Here is a 14,553-nt window from a genome sequence, read left to right on the forward strand (position 1 = left end):
ATAGAGCATCCAGTGTGATGTTTTAGTGGTAATTTCAGCAGATCTGAGGCTGACACAGAGGCTGTGAATGATACCCGGGGCTAATAGACCGTATCTTAAGCATCTGCCAGTGATAAGTTACTGCCACTGAAATACTTCTGGAAAAGGAAGTAGGAGTAGTGCCACAGTCCCACCTCTCTCAATATTTTGTGTCTGCACCATAAAGGTCCAAAGCTCTAGTGGTAGTTGCCTAGGATAAAGGCAAGACGGGGAAGAGGGAGGCTCTATAGCTTAACATCACCTTTGCCCTTTGTGTCCTGTGGTCACTCATTTCCAACTACAGCAGGGCTCATTCAGGACCCTCAGCAGTACCTGACATTGAGCCTTCTCCAGCACTCTCTTTGAGCTCAAGAAGCACCACAGGGCCTTCAAGTACCTTCTGAACAAAAACGGTCATTGCCTGGCTCCCAGCAAGACTTCTTGGCAGCTCAGGGCAGGTAAATAGCCAAATCAGGGTACAACTGAGCTTTAAGTAAGGCAAGAGACTTTTTTTCATTACTTGGGGTTTTTTTTTCTTTTATTATTGAGATAGGCAGAAACTTCAGGACAAGAACTGTTGACCAGAAGCCGGGAAAACAGTAAACCCGCTTATGCATTGTCTGAACAAATTGAACTGGAGAAAACACTGAACAAACTTCCTGAGGGTCCCCTATACAGGTAACCACCTCCTTTCTGCTGCTCTGCATGACAGAAATGCATATCTGCTACAATTGAGGACCGGTAAATTGTATGCATTCCAAGAAATAAAAGAGTCTTTTGCAATTTATCAGTCCTTCTGAATTTGCCATTGAAAATATTTGCTAAAGGCAGAGTGTTTGAATACCTGTCTAGCTCGGAAGCTGTCAAAAAATACAGGAAACATCAAAGAGGCTTTGCTGCAGCCCTAAAAAGAAAGGGAATAATTGTAGTTGTGGTATTGGTAAACCTACAAGGGTTTTCTGTTAATACATCTAGCTACCACACAACCACAAGAACTGTCAGGATACGCATTTATATGATTTTTCCTTTTGGGTATAACCATCCAAGCTAAAATACCCCATATGCGAGAAGATTGATGCTTAATACTTCTTTCCAGATGTGCTCTGGTTTAGTCAAATATTTAACACATTTCTAAAAGTATGTAGTCTGTAATTGCATTAATACTTCAGAAGAATGATGTCCTGGTGAGTAAACGGAAAGATATGCCAAGGCTGTCTGTGTACCTACTCCTGCCAATGATCAGTAGAAATCAGACAGTTTGCCTTTAAAAAACATCTAATTACCACTGATCCCCGTGGATGGCATTTAAACAGCTCCACAACCACAACGCTGTCAGTGTCCCCGAGCAATGTTCCCAAAGTCTAAGCAAAGTGAAGCTCTGTAACACGGTAAAACTGCAAACGGCAGTGTCCTCGTTTAAATTCAGATGTGTACAAGCAAAACTGCACGATGCTTGCAACTGGATGCATTTAATTGCTGAATTCTCGGCTGTTAACAATACATTTTTACCTTTTCCCCCATGGCATTTCCATAAACAATTGCTCAAAAGATCCAAAGTGTGAGAGCTAGAACTGAGGTGGAGCCCTGAAGAAGCGATGAAGAACACCGGAATAAAAGCATGAAAGCAATTTTCTAAAGAGATGCCCAACTCTGGCAAATGCAGGTATTAAAAGCATTGGGAATAGCTGACAAAACTTTTAACAGTAACATCTGATGAGTGTGGTCTGAAATGAAAAGCACTCAGAAAGATTTTTAATTGAGATTTAGAGAAGTACCTCAACGAATAGGAAATAATGCATGCACCCCTTTCAGTAATCCCTTCCTCACCCTTCAGAAGAACAGTCAAAGCAGGGAGAAAATGAAAACCTGCCACAACGCAGTGAGAGGAGTAGTAAACAGGGAGTGGGCAACAAAGCATGCTGAGTAACCTGCTTTCAAGGAGCAACAGGAAGTTAGGAAGGATCTCAAAGGTACAATGTCATGACTCCTTAAATCCTTGAACCATGCTGTGCAACAGCAACCTTGTGAGACTCAACCATGTCCACAGCACACTCCCAGGCACTCGGGTTAACTGTCACAGCACAGACTTATGCAATTCAACTGCCAAGGGTGGCCACATCCCCATGGCTTACTGAGCATCATTCTCAGTGTCTCTGGCCTATATTAGTTCACAAACCATGACCTGGAGATGTTTTGAAGGTTGATCAGAGCCAAAATGCAGCAAAGGACCATTGTAAAAACTCAACAGAACAAGCAATTGAGTTCCAGGGTCTGTGATGTGTAAGGCATATGGACATAGCCTTGGAAACCGTCTTCTACACTTCTTCTACATAACTTCTACAGTGAAGTTATGCTTACTGCAAGTATAACCACTTTAACATTGTGCTAAAAATTGAAGTGTTTAGCCACATGCATACAGAAGAATTGGGACCAAGGTAATGCGTGAACTACAATTACCCCACACAGGTCTTTCCTATAAAAATTACAGTCTTGGGGAAGAAAAAGCAGCATGTGTCTTACAGGTCCTTAGACTGACAAAACACTGAATATTGTCATAATCCTAGGAAATTAAGACATGTCTTAAAATCATACCAGAGTGATTGTTGGGATTTTTTCCTTTTAATAAAATGTCAGACATTTCAATCCGATTTTTAACACTGACTAAAGCCATTCATACCTACAGCATTTGAAATAACAGTCCATTAAAGGAACAAAACCTGACAAGATGCAAACAGCAGACTACACTGGTTTCTGCAACTGATGGAAAAAGCTGATGAAGTATCTGTACACCTTAAAAATGTTAAATCAGTGATGAATGAAATTTTGTGCTTTAATACTTCGCTTGAAAAGTCTCTTTATCCAACATGAAGTCAGCAAATCTCTGCTGTAGCTCCTTTTCTCTCTCCTGCTGTCGCTGCACATCTTCCTTCAGACACTGCAAGGAAAACAAAATAAACAACCAGTCAGTTTTGCCAATAGTCACATCCATGAAGACCTTTACCAAAGGTTATTTTGTAGTTCCTAGAGAGGAAGGGGTCAGAACTGGAGACACAGTACTACTAAAATTACTTACTTTAAATATAAATATAAATCAGAACAGACGATGCAGAGTATCAAGAATCACAATTGCCTTACTTCAAATGTCAGGTATCTTAAGTACTCTGTTTTTGACTGCAGTGAGTCTCAAATGCTTCAAAAGGAGAGATTTCCAATAGGAAACTTGTCACAAGCAGAAGATTGTATTTAACAGTTATCCACAGATTCTTCTTCCACGAGTTTGTTACAAACCTCCTTTGGGTAGCTTTCCTAATAAACCCTGCATCCTTCTCCCACTAACTACACAGTGCATGAACTACTGCTTGTTCTAAAACTGTCAGTTGCTTGTTCACTTTTGTATCGGAAGAGACAGTAAACGCATTTTGAGGATTAGCTCTGAGTAAAATGCCATTTAATATATTTTTACAGTTAAATTTCACTAAACCAATTACCAGTGCAGAGTTTGTAAACACATCCATCAGCATTTCTACACTGTCTTCAAAAAATCATTTTCACAAACTGATAAACTTCATTTTATAGCAAGTGGTTGAAAACATTTGAGCCCCCATGGAACCCTCTCTCTGGAAGGAAAAACAAATTCAGAAGAAAAATTGTGCTGAGTACTTATTTATTGGAAAGCAAGTCTGTCACTGGCTCAAGTCTGGGACTGTCTGGGTTGAAGGTTGCCTTGTTAGCTGAACAAAGAAGAGCAGAATATCCTGGAGAAAGGATATTTCAGGTTTCTTGGTGTACCTGCTTCTGTTAGTTCTGGGCTGAAGTTAAGGCTGCTTAGGAGAAAAAGTCACCTTCCTCCTCAAAGCCATGTCAAGCATCAGAGGTGGGTAAGGCTACTGGTGTTGTTGAATAGCAATGGTCCAGATCACACTTGCACATGTTGGTAGCCAGCAACAGGACTGCAGGCAAATGGTCTGAACTCTGAAGATGGCTCAAAATTTTAATTACAGAACGACTGTTCACCTTGTGAAACTGAGAGCCATGTTTAAATCAGTGCAAGAACCCCATTTTGGTCCTGGCTTTCTGAAAGTCCAGCTATCTGCAAGTCTGAAACACATTAGCTTCAAGGAGTTATACAACTGACGTGAAAAGAAAGGAGAATCTCCTGTAGTAAACATTGACACTTGGTTCACTGACTTTTAAGGAAGTACAAGGCTTTATACAAGTTTCAGATCTACTCTAAGTTCTAATCAAAACCAAAACAAGCCAAATTAAGATAGATACGGAAATTTTGCCAATATGCAGAAGATCAAGGAAAGAAACCACACAAAGAAACAAAATAAAAACAAAGTTCAAAAACACACTAGCAGATTAGTTCCAGCTTCTAATATACATATCACAGAATCCTTGACATTAAAGTGAATGGCAGAGGAGTCTTGTAACAGCCCAAAAGCGAAATTTAAAAAGACCGTTAAAAATGTGATACAAACCCAGGTTGTGAACCTCAGAGCCCGTGCACTGCAAAAGTCTCTTTTCTACACACTACCCATATTTGACCTAAGGTATCACATTGAGGAATCTCACCTCCAGTCTCCGAGGGATTGCAGCATCTTCATGTTTCTTCAGTTCCTCAAAAGTACGTAGCTCCAGATGCGCCTGTTCTATTTGGTCCCACAAATCATTCAGTTGTTTGATGAGGCCCATTGCTCGAGACTGATATCCACCAAGCAAGATCTTTAGCTTCTTCTCCATCTTGGCAGCCCTCTTTGCTTCAGTTGTCATGTGACCTCTGTTTATCTGTCACAAGGAACCCAAGAATTGTTTTATTTATCCAGAACTCAGAAGTCAAGAGAAAAAAAAGTAAAAATATATTTTATCTGTGGAACTGTATCAAGTTGATTGAGTTCTCTGATTTCTATTACCAAATCATACTGCACATTTTACAATAAGCAAGATTTCTGGATTAAAACCTTTACAATGTAAATACATTATTCCAGGAGTGAAGTCCCTAGCCAAAAGAAGGGTGATGATACACAATATGAATACAGCTTTACAGGGAGGAATCGTTGTAGCTGCTGAGCTAGGTAAGCAGTCAATTCACACAATAGCTTGCTACGACACATCCCAATTACACACATGTCCTTTGCCTTGGTAAAAGAAAACTAAATAAAGGTATTTCTGCTTTTCAGAATGATATTCTTAGGCTGCAAAAACAGCCACAGCTTTCAGTACTTCTGCCTATCCCAACAGGATTCATCTAAATCATATTCTAAAAAACAAAAAGGCAATCAGAAATGTTAAGACAGCTCTGAATCTGCCTCTGTTGCAGAGAATCACAATGAAAACATTTAGACTGGTCTGAATAGCAAATGAATGACAATGGTGGGGCACAGAAGGACTGTGAGGAACAGAAGGACCATTAGAATGGTAAGTAAATCCTACCATCTATCTGAATGCACTTTTGAAGGACAGTCACACCAGGAGACAAAGGAGTAAGACTAAACTCTGACAACTCACAGAGGTGATACAGGATGAAGACACTAACTACTGTCAAAAGGAAAAAAAAAACAAAAAAACAAATCAAACCAAACAAACCCCATGGTCACCACCTCAAGAACAACTCAAGTGCTACCAGAAGAACTCAACATGTGCTGATTCTACACAGATTCACAGAATCGTTTTTGTTGGAAAAGACCTTTAAGAGGTCCAGTCCCTCCCCTCACACTGTCAAGCCCACCACTAACCCATGTCCCTCAGCACCTCAGCTACATGGCTTTGCAACAGCTCCAGGGATGGGGACTCCACCATCTCCCTGGGCAGCCTGGGACAGGGGCCAACAACCCTCTCAGGGAAAAAGTTCTTCCTAATCTCAAATCTAAACCTCCCCTGGTGCAACTTGAGGTTGCTTCCTCTTATCACCTGATGGATCCCTACCTAACTACAACCTCCTGCCAGGGAGTCTAGAGAGTGATCACATCTCCCCACAGCTTCCTCTTCTCCAGACTCATTAACTCCAGCTCCCTCAGCTGCTCCCCAGCAGACTTGTGCTCCAGATCCTTACCCACCATCGCTGCTCATCTCTGGAGACACGTCAGCACCTCAGTGTCCTTCTTGTAGTGACAGGCCCAACACTGAACACAGTACTTGAGGTGCTGCCTCACCAGGGCCCAGTACTGGGTTCCTGGTGTCATCATAAAGCATCTCAGAAAGACCATTTCAATTCAAACACCTTGGTAGATGAACAATGGTCAGATTACTTGATTACGTGTTTAAAGACAGGCTGGATGGGGTTTTGAACAATCTGATCTACTGAAAAAAGTCTGTGCCCACTGGCAGGGAGGTTGGACTAAATGATCTTTAAAGGTCCATTCCAGTCCAAATCACTCTCTAATTATGCATTTCAGTGTGTTTAAGCATGTGAGTAGGGGACCACAAATAAGTCACCTCAACTATCTCCAAGATCTCTCATTAAGCTTTACCACACTGTTACAATGTTGCACCATTATTCCCTCCTATGCCACAACAAAAACCTAAACTCCCTGGTGTCCTCTCTAGTGACACTGTCTTTGCATAGGGTTTTTACCTTATGAATCTTATGCCAAGAAGGTAAGTTTATCTTTCATTAATAAACAAATATTGAGATACCACAATGAACCAGCTGTCTAAGGTCAATGGCAAAAGCCAGAAGCAAATTCCCGCAATTTATAGTCCTACAGTGTATATATAACAGATACAACAAAGGGAAGAGATTAAAATGTGGTATCAAAACCACAAAGCAACTGGCATGTTAGACATGAAGCTTCACATGCTGTATCAGTTTGGTAAGTGCCACCTGGTGTGCCCTGGATTTAGAAAAGACATCTTAAGTTTCTCCAAAATTGTCCAGGTCAGTCATCTAAAACCACGATCCAGACAGTGATACCAATTACAAAATTCTGCCAACCGGGACATAACATAACATATTCATAACAAGCATATTCAAATTACAAATGTTTTATTTCATATTTATAAATAGTAAAGGTAACAGAAGCCTTTGTGTGTTTTTATACATGTAAGTCAGTAGGGCAAAATTAAACGAGCAGCCAAAGCATGAAACAGCCATCAGCTGTTCTAAAGCCTGACACATGGCACTGGAGATATTAACAGTGAATCACAAACCAAGAAATAACTCAGGACTCTAGCACTGAGCAAAAATCGTGGAGAGGTGAAGCATTTTGCCTCTCTAAATACAGACATAAGATTCCTGGTTGGGGTTTTTTTAATACTATTTCATTTAAAAAAAAAAAAAAACAAATCAATCAACAAAACACAATAAAAAAACTCAGCCTTTCTTTTAGAAAGTATTGTGTGAAAGATGCCAAACTCTAAAATAGGAATCAGGCTTCTCATTTTTTTTTATTTTTACCACAGTTAAAGACACATTAGTGCAGGAGATGAAGAAAAATGTGTCAGTTTTGTAAGCACTAAAATATAAGAGTCTAACTCGGAACACCCAGTGCCTGAATCACCTAGCCTGGCCTCATTTCTTTAAAAAAAATCCAAGCTTTGCTGGTGTACATTCTTACACACAAATGAATTACCACAGACAACCAAAAACCAGATGCTTTTCACTGCTTTGAACCCTACAATTACCAAAGATACCACCTTCTACCAATGAAACTAAACTCCATAGGGAAGGAACTACTTTCTGATATGTCCTTTACAGTGGTAACTACAGTCAGACAGACAACCCCAGCCACTGGGACCAGTACAGCCATCACAGTCTTAAGCACCAAGTCGTTGCAAAGTGCATTTCATCAGCCTTTCAGTCTTCCAACTTTATTAAAGAACACTCTATTATACAGCTGCATGTTTCTATAAAATGCTCTAACTCCTTAACAATTTATTCACTCATTTAAAACAGTTTTAGTAGGTGGTACAGAGATAAACAAAGTGAATGGTCAAGGGAGCGAACTGTTAATGGGTGAGTGAAAGAGCAATTTGACTTTCTGAGCTGCCTAGTTTGCTCCTGGGAAGAGAGATGCAGACTGCTATGCTTTTCAGATTCTGTTTGCAGTGTAGACTTAAGCTATGCCCAAGGTGCTTTAAGCATACAGAAAGGCGCCTCTTTTTCAATATTTATATAAATCTAGAGAAAATTAAATAAATAGATTAGGGATTTGTGAGGATACTCTCTGACGGAAAAGTATGAAAGCTTTAAATGTTTTCGGCAGTAAATAATATGCTATTACTTCAACAACAAATACAGCTGTGTGGTAAATGAACTATTTTCCAATTACTGTTTCTTGGATGAAAAACGTGTGTTGAGAGCTGCTGACATTTAGAGATCATGGAATAGATGGATGCACAGGCAAACAGAATTTTGTTTGTAACAGAGGTCTAATGTAACAAAGATCAACTGTCTCACGTTGTTTCACAGCATTACAGATTGCATAGAGTATGTCTGGTGTGAAATGAAACTTCCATCAAAACGTCACTTTTCTAGAACAGGTTAAAAAAAACACAAAAGTTCCACTATTCTGTCGTCCCAAGCACAGCTCTGTTAACAATCTTTCTAATAAAATGTTAAACACTGAGTATCTGGGGACAAGAAATACAGTTGTGAGACATCTCAGCTTGTAACCCGAGGCTCTTCCATAGTCAGGAGAGAAACTAGCAACTGCAGCCTTGGCTCATAGGCTCCAGAGCAGGAACAGGCATCCACTGAAGTTCTTGTCACTAAGATGGGAGTGCACACTGCTTGCTCAGACACTGTTACCTGCGGTTGATCAACTCCAGCCTAAGCCTGTCCTGCTTTGATGTACAAGATATAATACAGCAATTGTTTAACTCTTAGAAAAATTAAAGTCAGTTGAAATCTGATGCTTATTATAGTATCAGACCCTGATTATTTAAACACTCTTGCAACTCCCAGACAGCAAGAACTGGACTTGTTTCTAAGTTGTTCTGGGTATAGATCCTTCACTTTTAACTGCTAGAGCTCCTTACGTTGTACACTGCTTCAGCCCTTGCTTTTCTACTCAGTTCCATGTCTATCTCAGATTATCACAGGCCTCACTGCTGAAAAAACAAAACACCAAAACCCCAAAAACACTCCCAAGTATCTAAACCCAGAAATAACAGCCCTTTCTTCCTTTTCTGCTTATAGAAAGAAATGTGAACACTCACTCACCACCTTTCCTCCTCCCTCTCAACAAGATTTTAGGACCTACTATGAAAAGGTCAGAAGAAGGTCTCAGCTTTTGTAACAAATACTATTTATTAGAAATTGCTGACTGCTGCATTAAAGCCAACAACTGCATATAATTTTAGTTCAAGCTTCATAAAATTTTAAGGCTCAGATACCATGCTAAAAATTCCAAGCAGTTATGAAGTAGTGTGTTTAAACAGTAGTCCATATTATTTGCTAATGCTACAAAATAGATTTTGGTAAAATCTGACGACCATTTTCCCCCTGAATGTAGCAGAAAACGTAAAGACATTTGAAAGATTCCTCCACTTAGTTATTTACTTTGTACTGCTCCTTTGTCGGTTTTGGTTCCACTGACTTTTGCACCAGCTAAAGGAAAACAAGAACAGCTTGTACAGACATGGGGTAAAATAATATGTGATGTTAAGGCAAGCGAGAGCCTCATTCCATCCCAAATCTCTTTTGTAAAAGCATTCTCTGATGCCTGGTAGAGTTGTGTTCAGTTTTCAGTACTATAGGAGAGCTCCAAAGAACAGGGTCTGAAAAAACATATATATATGTGTGTGTGTTTTTTCTCCATCTAACAAAAAGAAAGAAAATTAAGAAATACACAACAACATGTTTTAAATATCCCAAACATCACTGTGAAAAGTTAGTCTGTTCTGATGTCTACTGAGAAAGGAAGAGAGATTTAAATTTGGCAAGGAAATTCTAGATGGGAGGTCAATTGTAAGGTTTAACCAAGGACAACAAAGAACAGGGAAAGGCTGCTTATGAGAACAAACGTCTACTGGGAAAGATTTAAGAAAAACTGACTCTGAGGAAGGAAGGGCTCAAAGTGCCTCCAAAACTGCATTTTCACAATTCCTCATCTCACTAAGTCTACTTAGAACACCCCTCCTCAGTTTAAAAGTGCTGTTTTTTCCTGTACTGACTGTTTTGTTTTCCTTAAATGCGTAGCTTCTGGCAATCCTTAAATGGCATTAAGCTCTCTTGTCTTCTAATCGATCTTCTTAATTGTGCCTGATGGGCAAAAAACATGGAAGAAAAAACTGCTGCATGTTCTTACCAGGGCTTTAGTCAGAAGGAAACCAACTTGCTCTGTGACCTTGAAGAATCAACAGATCATTATAAAGCTGCTTAGCTTGTGCAGAGAAATCCTCTGCCAGCTTCAGCTCCGCTGGCTGAATAGGTTACTCTCAGAACCTATGCAAGACTACTCCAAATGTTACCAGAACTTCCTTCCTCACTTCAGACCCACAAGTGGCTCTCCCACAGTCAGTCCTGCTGGCAGGAGCTGGATTAACTTCATTTAAACAGCAGTGCTTGTGAACTTGCCTCATATTAACTCAGTCAGCCAGAGTAGCTAGATGCACGCTAAGGCAATAGCCCTCTGCTCAAGCCCAGGTTGTATCAGACTGGTTTTACCAGCATTTCAAACCACCCCAGGGACAGTGATGACTGTAACGCTAGAGCACCCTCTCTGCATGTTTGGGTGATCTGTCTTTACAATCTTGATGGTGCACTCTACAACGGCACATTTTTAAACAAAAATTCCTTAATTCCTCTACTGAAAAATGTTTCCATTTCCCTGCTCTTGAACAGAATTCTCTATTTTTTGGCTTGAAACACTGTTTCATCTGTCTACAGCCTGACTAGCCAAAACTCTCTGTAGAGCCTTCCTCTTACCTCTAACTTTGTAAAAGATAACAGTCAAATCAAACAAAAATTTGTCTGTCCAGTGTAGAACAACATGGGCTCAATCTATCAAACTGACAACACTAGTGCTAAAATCAACTGAAACCAGTCCATGGGGCTTGACAAAATTTCAGGGCTCTGTTGCAACACTGAAGGTGATGCTTACTTAACATATGAGGAGATACAAGGATCATAAAGAAAAGGTGCTGATCAGTATTACAGCAGTCAAAAAGGGACACTGGTTAACTTTCAAGAGATGACAGTAGGATTTAATTCTAGTTGACTGGGATCACACAAAGTTTTTCATGGAAAGATTTACTCATAGTTGATCCTCAAATTAAGGCACTACTGGGTATGCAACTGCAATTTCACAACTGAAACTAGCCCAAATGTTCAAAGCTTTCAAAGAATATAAAGTCACCTTTCCTCAATTTAATAGAGAAGCCTCAAAATAAACACTTACACTGTACTTTGTTATGTAGACCATGACTTACTGCTGTCTGCAGAAGGCTATTCTCTCTGCTCGCAGTCAAAGCAAGTGCAATCTCTGTGTGAATTACATTTCAGAAATTATCATGATTTGCCTTCAAACGTCTTAACGTGATTTGGGAGGACTGCTGAGTAAATGGTACAGGGTACACCAAGAGCAAGTCTTCCCACAGAAGTTCATGGCATACAACTTTCTAGCTCTAGAATAATTCAGAAAATTACTAACACTGCTGATCTACAATGCTGACAGTAAAGCTCACTTTGAATGTTCTTACTTACGAAGTGCTAAGACTAGAAGTGTAACTAGTGATATTCATTTATCACAATCACATCTAGAAGAGTATAGTCTAAGAAAAAAACCCAAATATTCTATTTTTTTTTACTAAGCTCTTCTGAAAACTCTCTACCTTTCTCTGGCAAAAAAAAAAAAAGAAAAATAAAGCAAGATCACAAGCAGCAACAACTACCTCAGGCTATCACCTCTAACTGCAAGCAAACATGGGTTACTGCTGTGTCTGATGAGATAATATGGCAGGGGGCACTGTGTAATTACCTTCAAAAATTATCATTGCAAACCCATAGCTCTCAGACTGGTCTCTTCCAAAGAAGGTAACAATCCCGGGGAAATCCACACAATAAACAAGTTAGCAAACAGCCTAGTTTCCTCTCAATACATAACAGAAGCCCCATGATGAACTTCCAATGGTCACTAGTAGTCTGTTCCAGCAGCTACTATGACACAAGTATAAATGAAGCAAGTTACTCTGTGAGCAGCAATTAAGAGTAGCCCAGCATTCACAAGTTCTGACACTGCTTCACATTAGGACAGGCTTTAAAGACTGATAGGTCTGCAGATGAGGAAAAGATTGCATCAGTTAATACTCCTCTCTGTCTTAACACACTTTTCAACACTGATGGTGTGCAAAACCCTTTGGCAACGAGGAACTTTGTAAATGCCGAAATTTTTTTCTAAGCACCTAAGCTCCCATTATGAACTACATTTCCAAATATGAAACCTGATTTCCCCAACTACCACAGAGGAAATAAATGGTTTTAGACGTGGAGGAGAAAAAAAATCTCCCACCATATGATGAGCAACTTGCCAAACGAAAAGTAACTGCTATACAGTCCAAGCTTATTTTAAAGATTTTTTTTTAATTGTTTTGGCACATCCTGGGCGGAGGACATGCACAAAAATATTCTACACAAAAAATTATCCAGCCTCCTCCCTGAAAATTATGACCCTAGAAGGCTATCACAATGGTACAATTTGAAGACAACTTTCAGAGTTATAGATAAGATTATAGAAGTCAGAATATGAAGAATCCTCTTATTGGCATTCATCCGCATTCTTCCAAGGTCTCAAAGTAAGCCAATATTAAGAGAACCAGTATAAAATTAGCTAGTAGCATTGTGCTGAAAATAACTGTTTAACAGCAAAAATACGGCTCTGTTTCCCAAAGCTGCTCAATTGTCAATCCAGGAAATGTCTGCAGTTGACTACTTACATTTGAATAAAACTAGATCTGCTTTCCTCCTTCTTGCTGATGCCAACGAAGAGTTGGTAGGGAGTAGGGGAGGGAGCATAGCTGCTAACAGCAAATGTAATTTGTGGGGAAGGATCGGTGTCAGGAGGATGGAGCCAGGCTCTTCTCAGTGATATCCAATGACAGGACAAGGGGCAATGGATATAAGCTGGAATATAAGAGATTCCAAAGAAATATAAGGAAGAATTTCTTCCCTGAGGGTGACGGGGCACTGGAACAGACTGCCCAGATGGGTTTGAGTCTCTTTCTCTGAGGACATTCAAAACCCATCTAGATGAGTTCCTGTTGGGGCTGGACTGGATGATCTTTTGAGGTCCCTCCCAACTCTTAAGATTCTATGATAGGTTAATTTACCTAAAGAACAGTGAATAAATTATTTTTTTATTTTCATATTTCTAACAGGCAAAGACAAAAAGCTCCAGCTTGACTCAACAAGCTGTAAACAGAAAAGACAACTACTTTCCAGACAGTTAAAGTACACTTCAAGATCTGGCATACTGAAGAGCAGCTCTGCTGAGAGAGACCTGGGAGTCCTGATTGATAACAAGCTAACCATGAGCCAGCAATGTGTCCTCGTGGCCAAGGAGGCCAATAGCATCCTGGGATGCATCAAGAAGAGTGTTGCCAGTAGGTGAACGAAGGTTTTTCTCCCCCTCTACTCTGCCCTGGTGAGGCCTCATCTGGAGTCCTGTGTCCACTTCTGGGCTCCCCAGCTCAAGAGGGATAGAGAACTTCCGGAGAGAGTCCAGCACAGGGCCATCAAGATGATCAGGGGACTGAAAAATCTTTCATATGAGGAAAGGCTGTAGGAACTGGGTCTGTTTAGTCTGGAGAAGAGGAGACTGAGAGGAGATCTTATTAAGATTTACAAATATGTAAAGGGTGGGTGTCAGGAGGTTGGAACATCCCTTTTCTCTATAGTAGCTAGCAACGGGACAAGGGGTAATGGGATGAAACTGGAACACAAAAAGCCCCACTTAAACATAAGAAAAAAATATTTCAATGTTCAGGTGAGGGAGCAGTGGCACAGGCTGCCCAGAGGCGTTGTGGAGTCTCCTTCCTTGCAGGACTTCAAGACCCACCTGGACATGTTCCTATGCGACTTGATCTAGGTGAACCTGCTTCTGCAAGGGGGTTGGACTAGATGTCTAAAGGTCCCTTCCAACCCCTACCATTCTATGATTCTATGATTTTAAGTATGGTAGACTTCTAGAAGATACTGTAGAGATCAGAAAATTCCACCAGGATTCAACCAAATCTAAGCTGTACCACAGACATATAATGAGGTCCCAGAGCTTCACTTGCATAGACCTGAAACTCCCAATATGTAATGCAAAAACATTCACATACAAACCTTGCAGTACTCATAAGCCATGTTAAGCAACACATTCCAAGAGTCCAAGGCCCTCCAAATGACAAAGTAAAAAGTATTACTAATTACATTACAGTACATTCTAATATTAAAAGTATTGTTGTGTGTTACTGCTACTGATGCCTGAACAGGATTAGCCAAATAGAAGCTCTCCACAACTTCTTGAGTTTATCAATAACAGCACAAATCTGTTTGTGATATCACCATCAATTTCAGAAAGAGAAATGTCATGTCAGCATCCATGAGGC

General features: G+C 40.1%; 1 protein-coding gene across 1 annotated transcript in view; it reads right to left on the minus strand.

The window, feature by feature from the left end:
• Positions 1-1,471: 1,471 nt before the first annotated feature.
• The window catches only part of CDC5L (cell division cycle 5 like), a 35,547-nt gene continuing 22,465 nt past the window's right edge, over positions 1,472-14,553 (minus strand). The window contains exons 15-16 of the mRNA XM_061990165.1: positions 4,594-4,806; positions 1,472-2,953 (exon numbers count right to left, since the gene is read on the minus strand). Of these exons, the coding sequence (XP_061846149.1) occupies positions 2,849-2,953; positions 4,594-4,806 (318 nt within the window). The 3' untranslated portion in view covers positions 1,472-2,848. The remainder of the gene's footprint in view (positions 2,954-4,593; positions 4,807-14,553) is intronic.

This window comes from Colius striatus, chromosome 2 (assembly GCF_028858725.1).
Source record: "Colius striatus isolate bColStr4 chromosome 2, bColStr4.1.hap1, whole genome shotgun sequence".
Classification (NCBI taxonomy): Eukaryota; Metazoa; Chordata; class Aves; order Coliiformes; family Coliidae; genus Colius; species Colius striatus.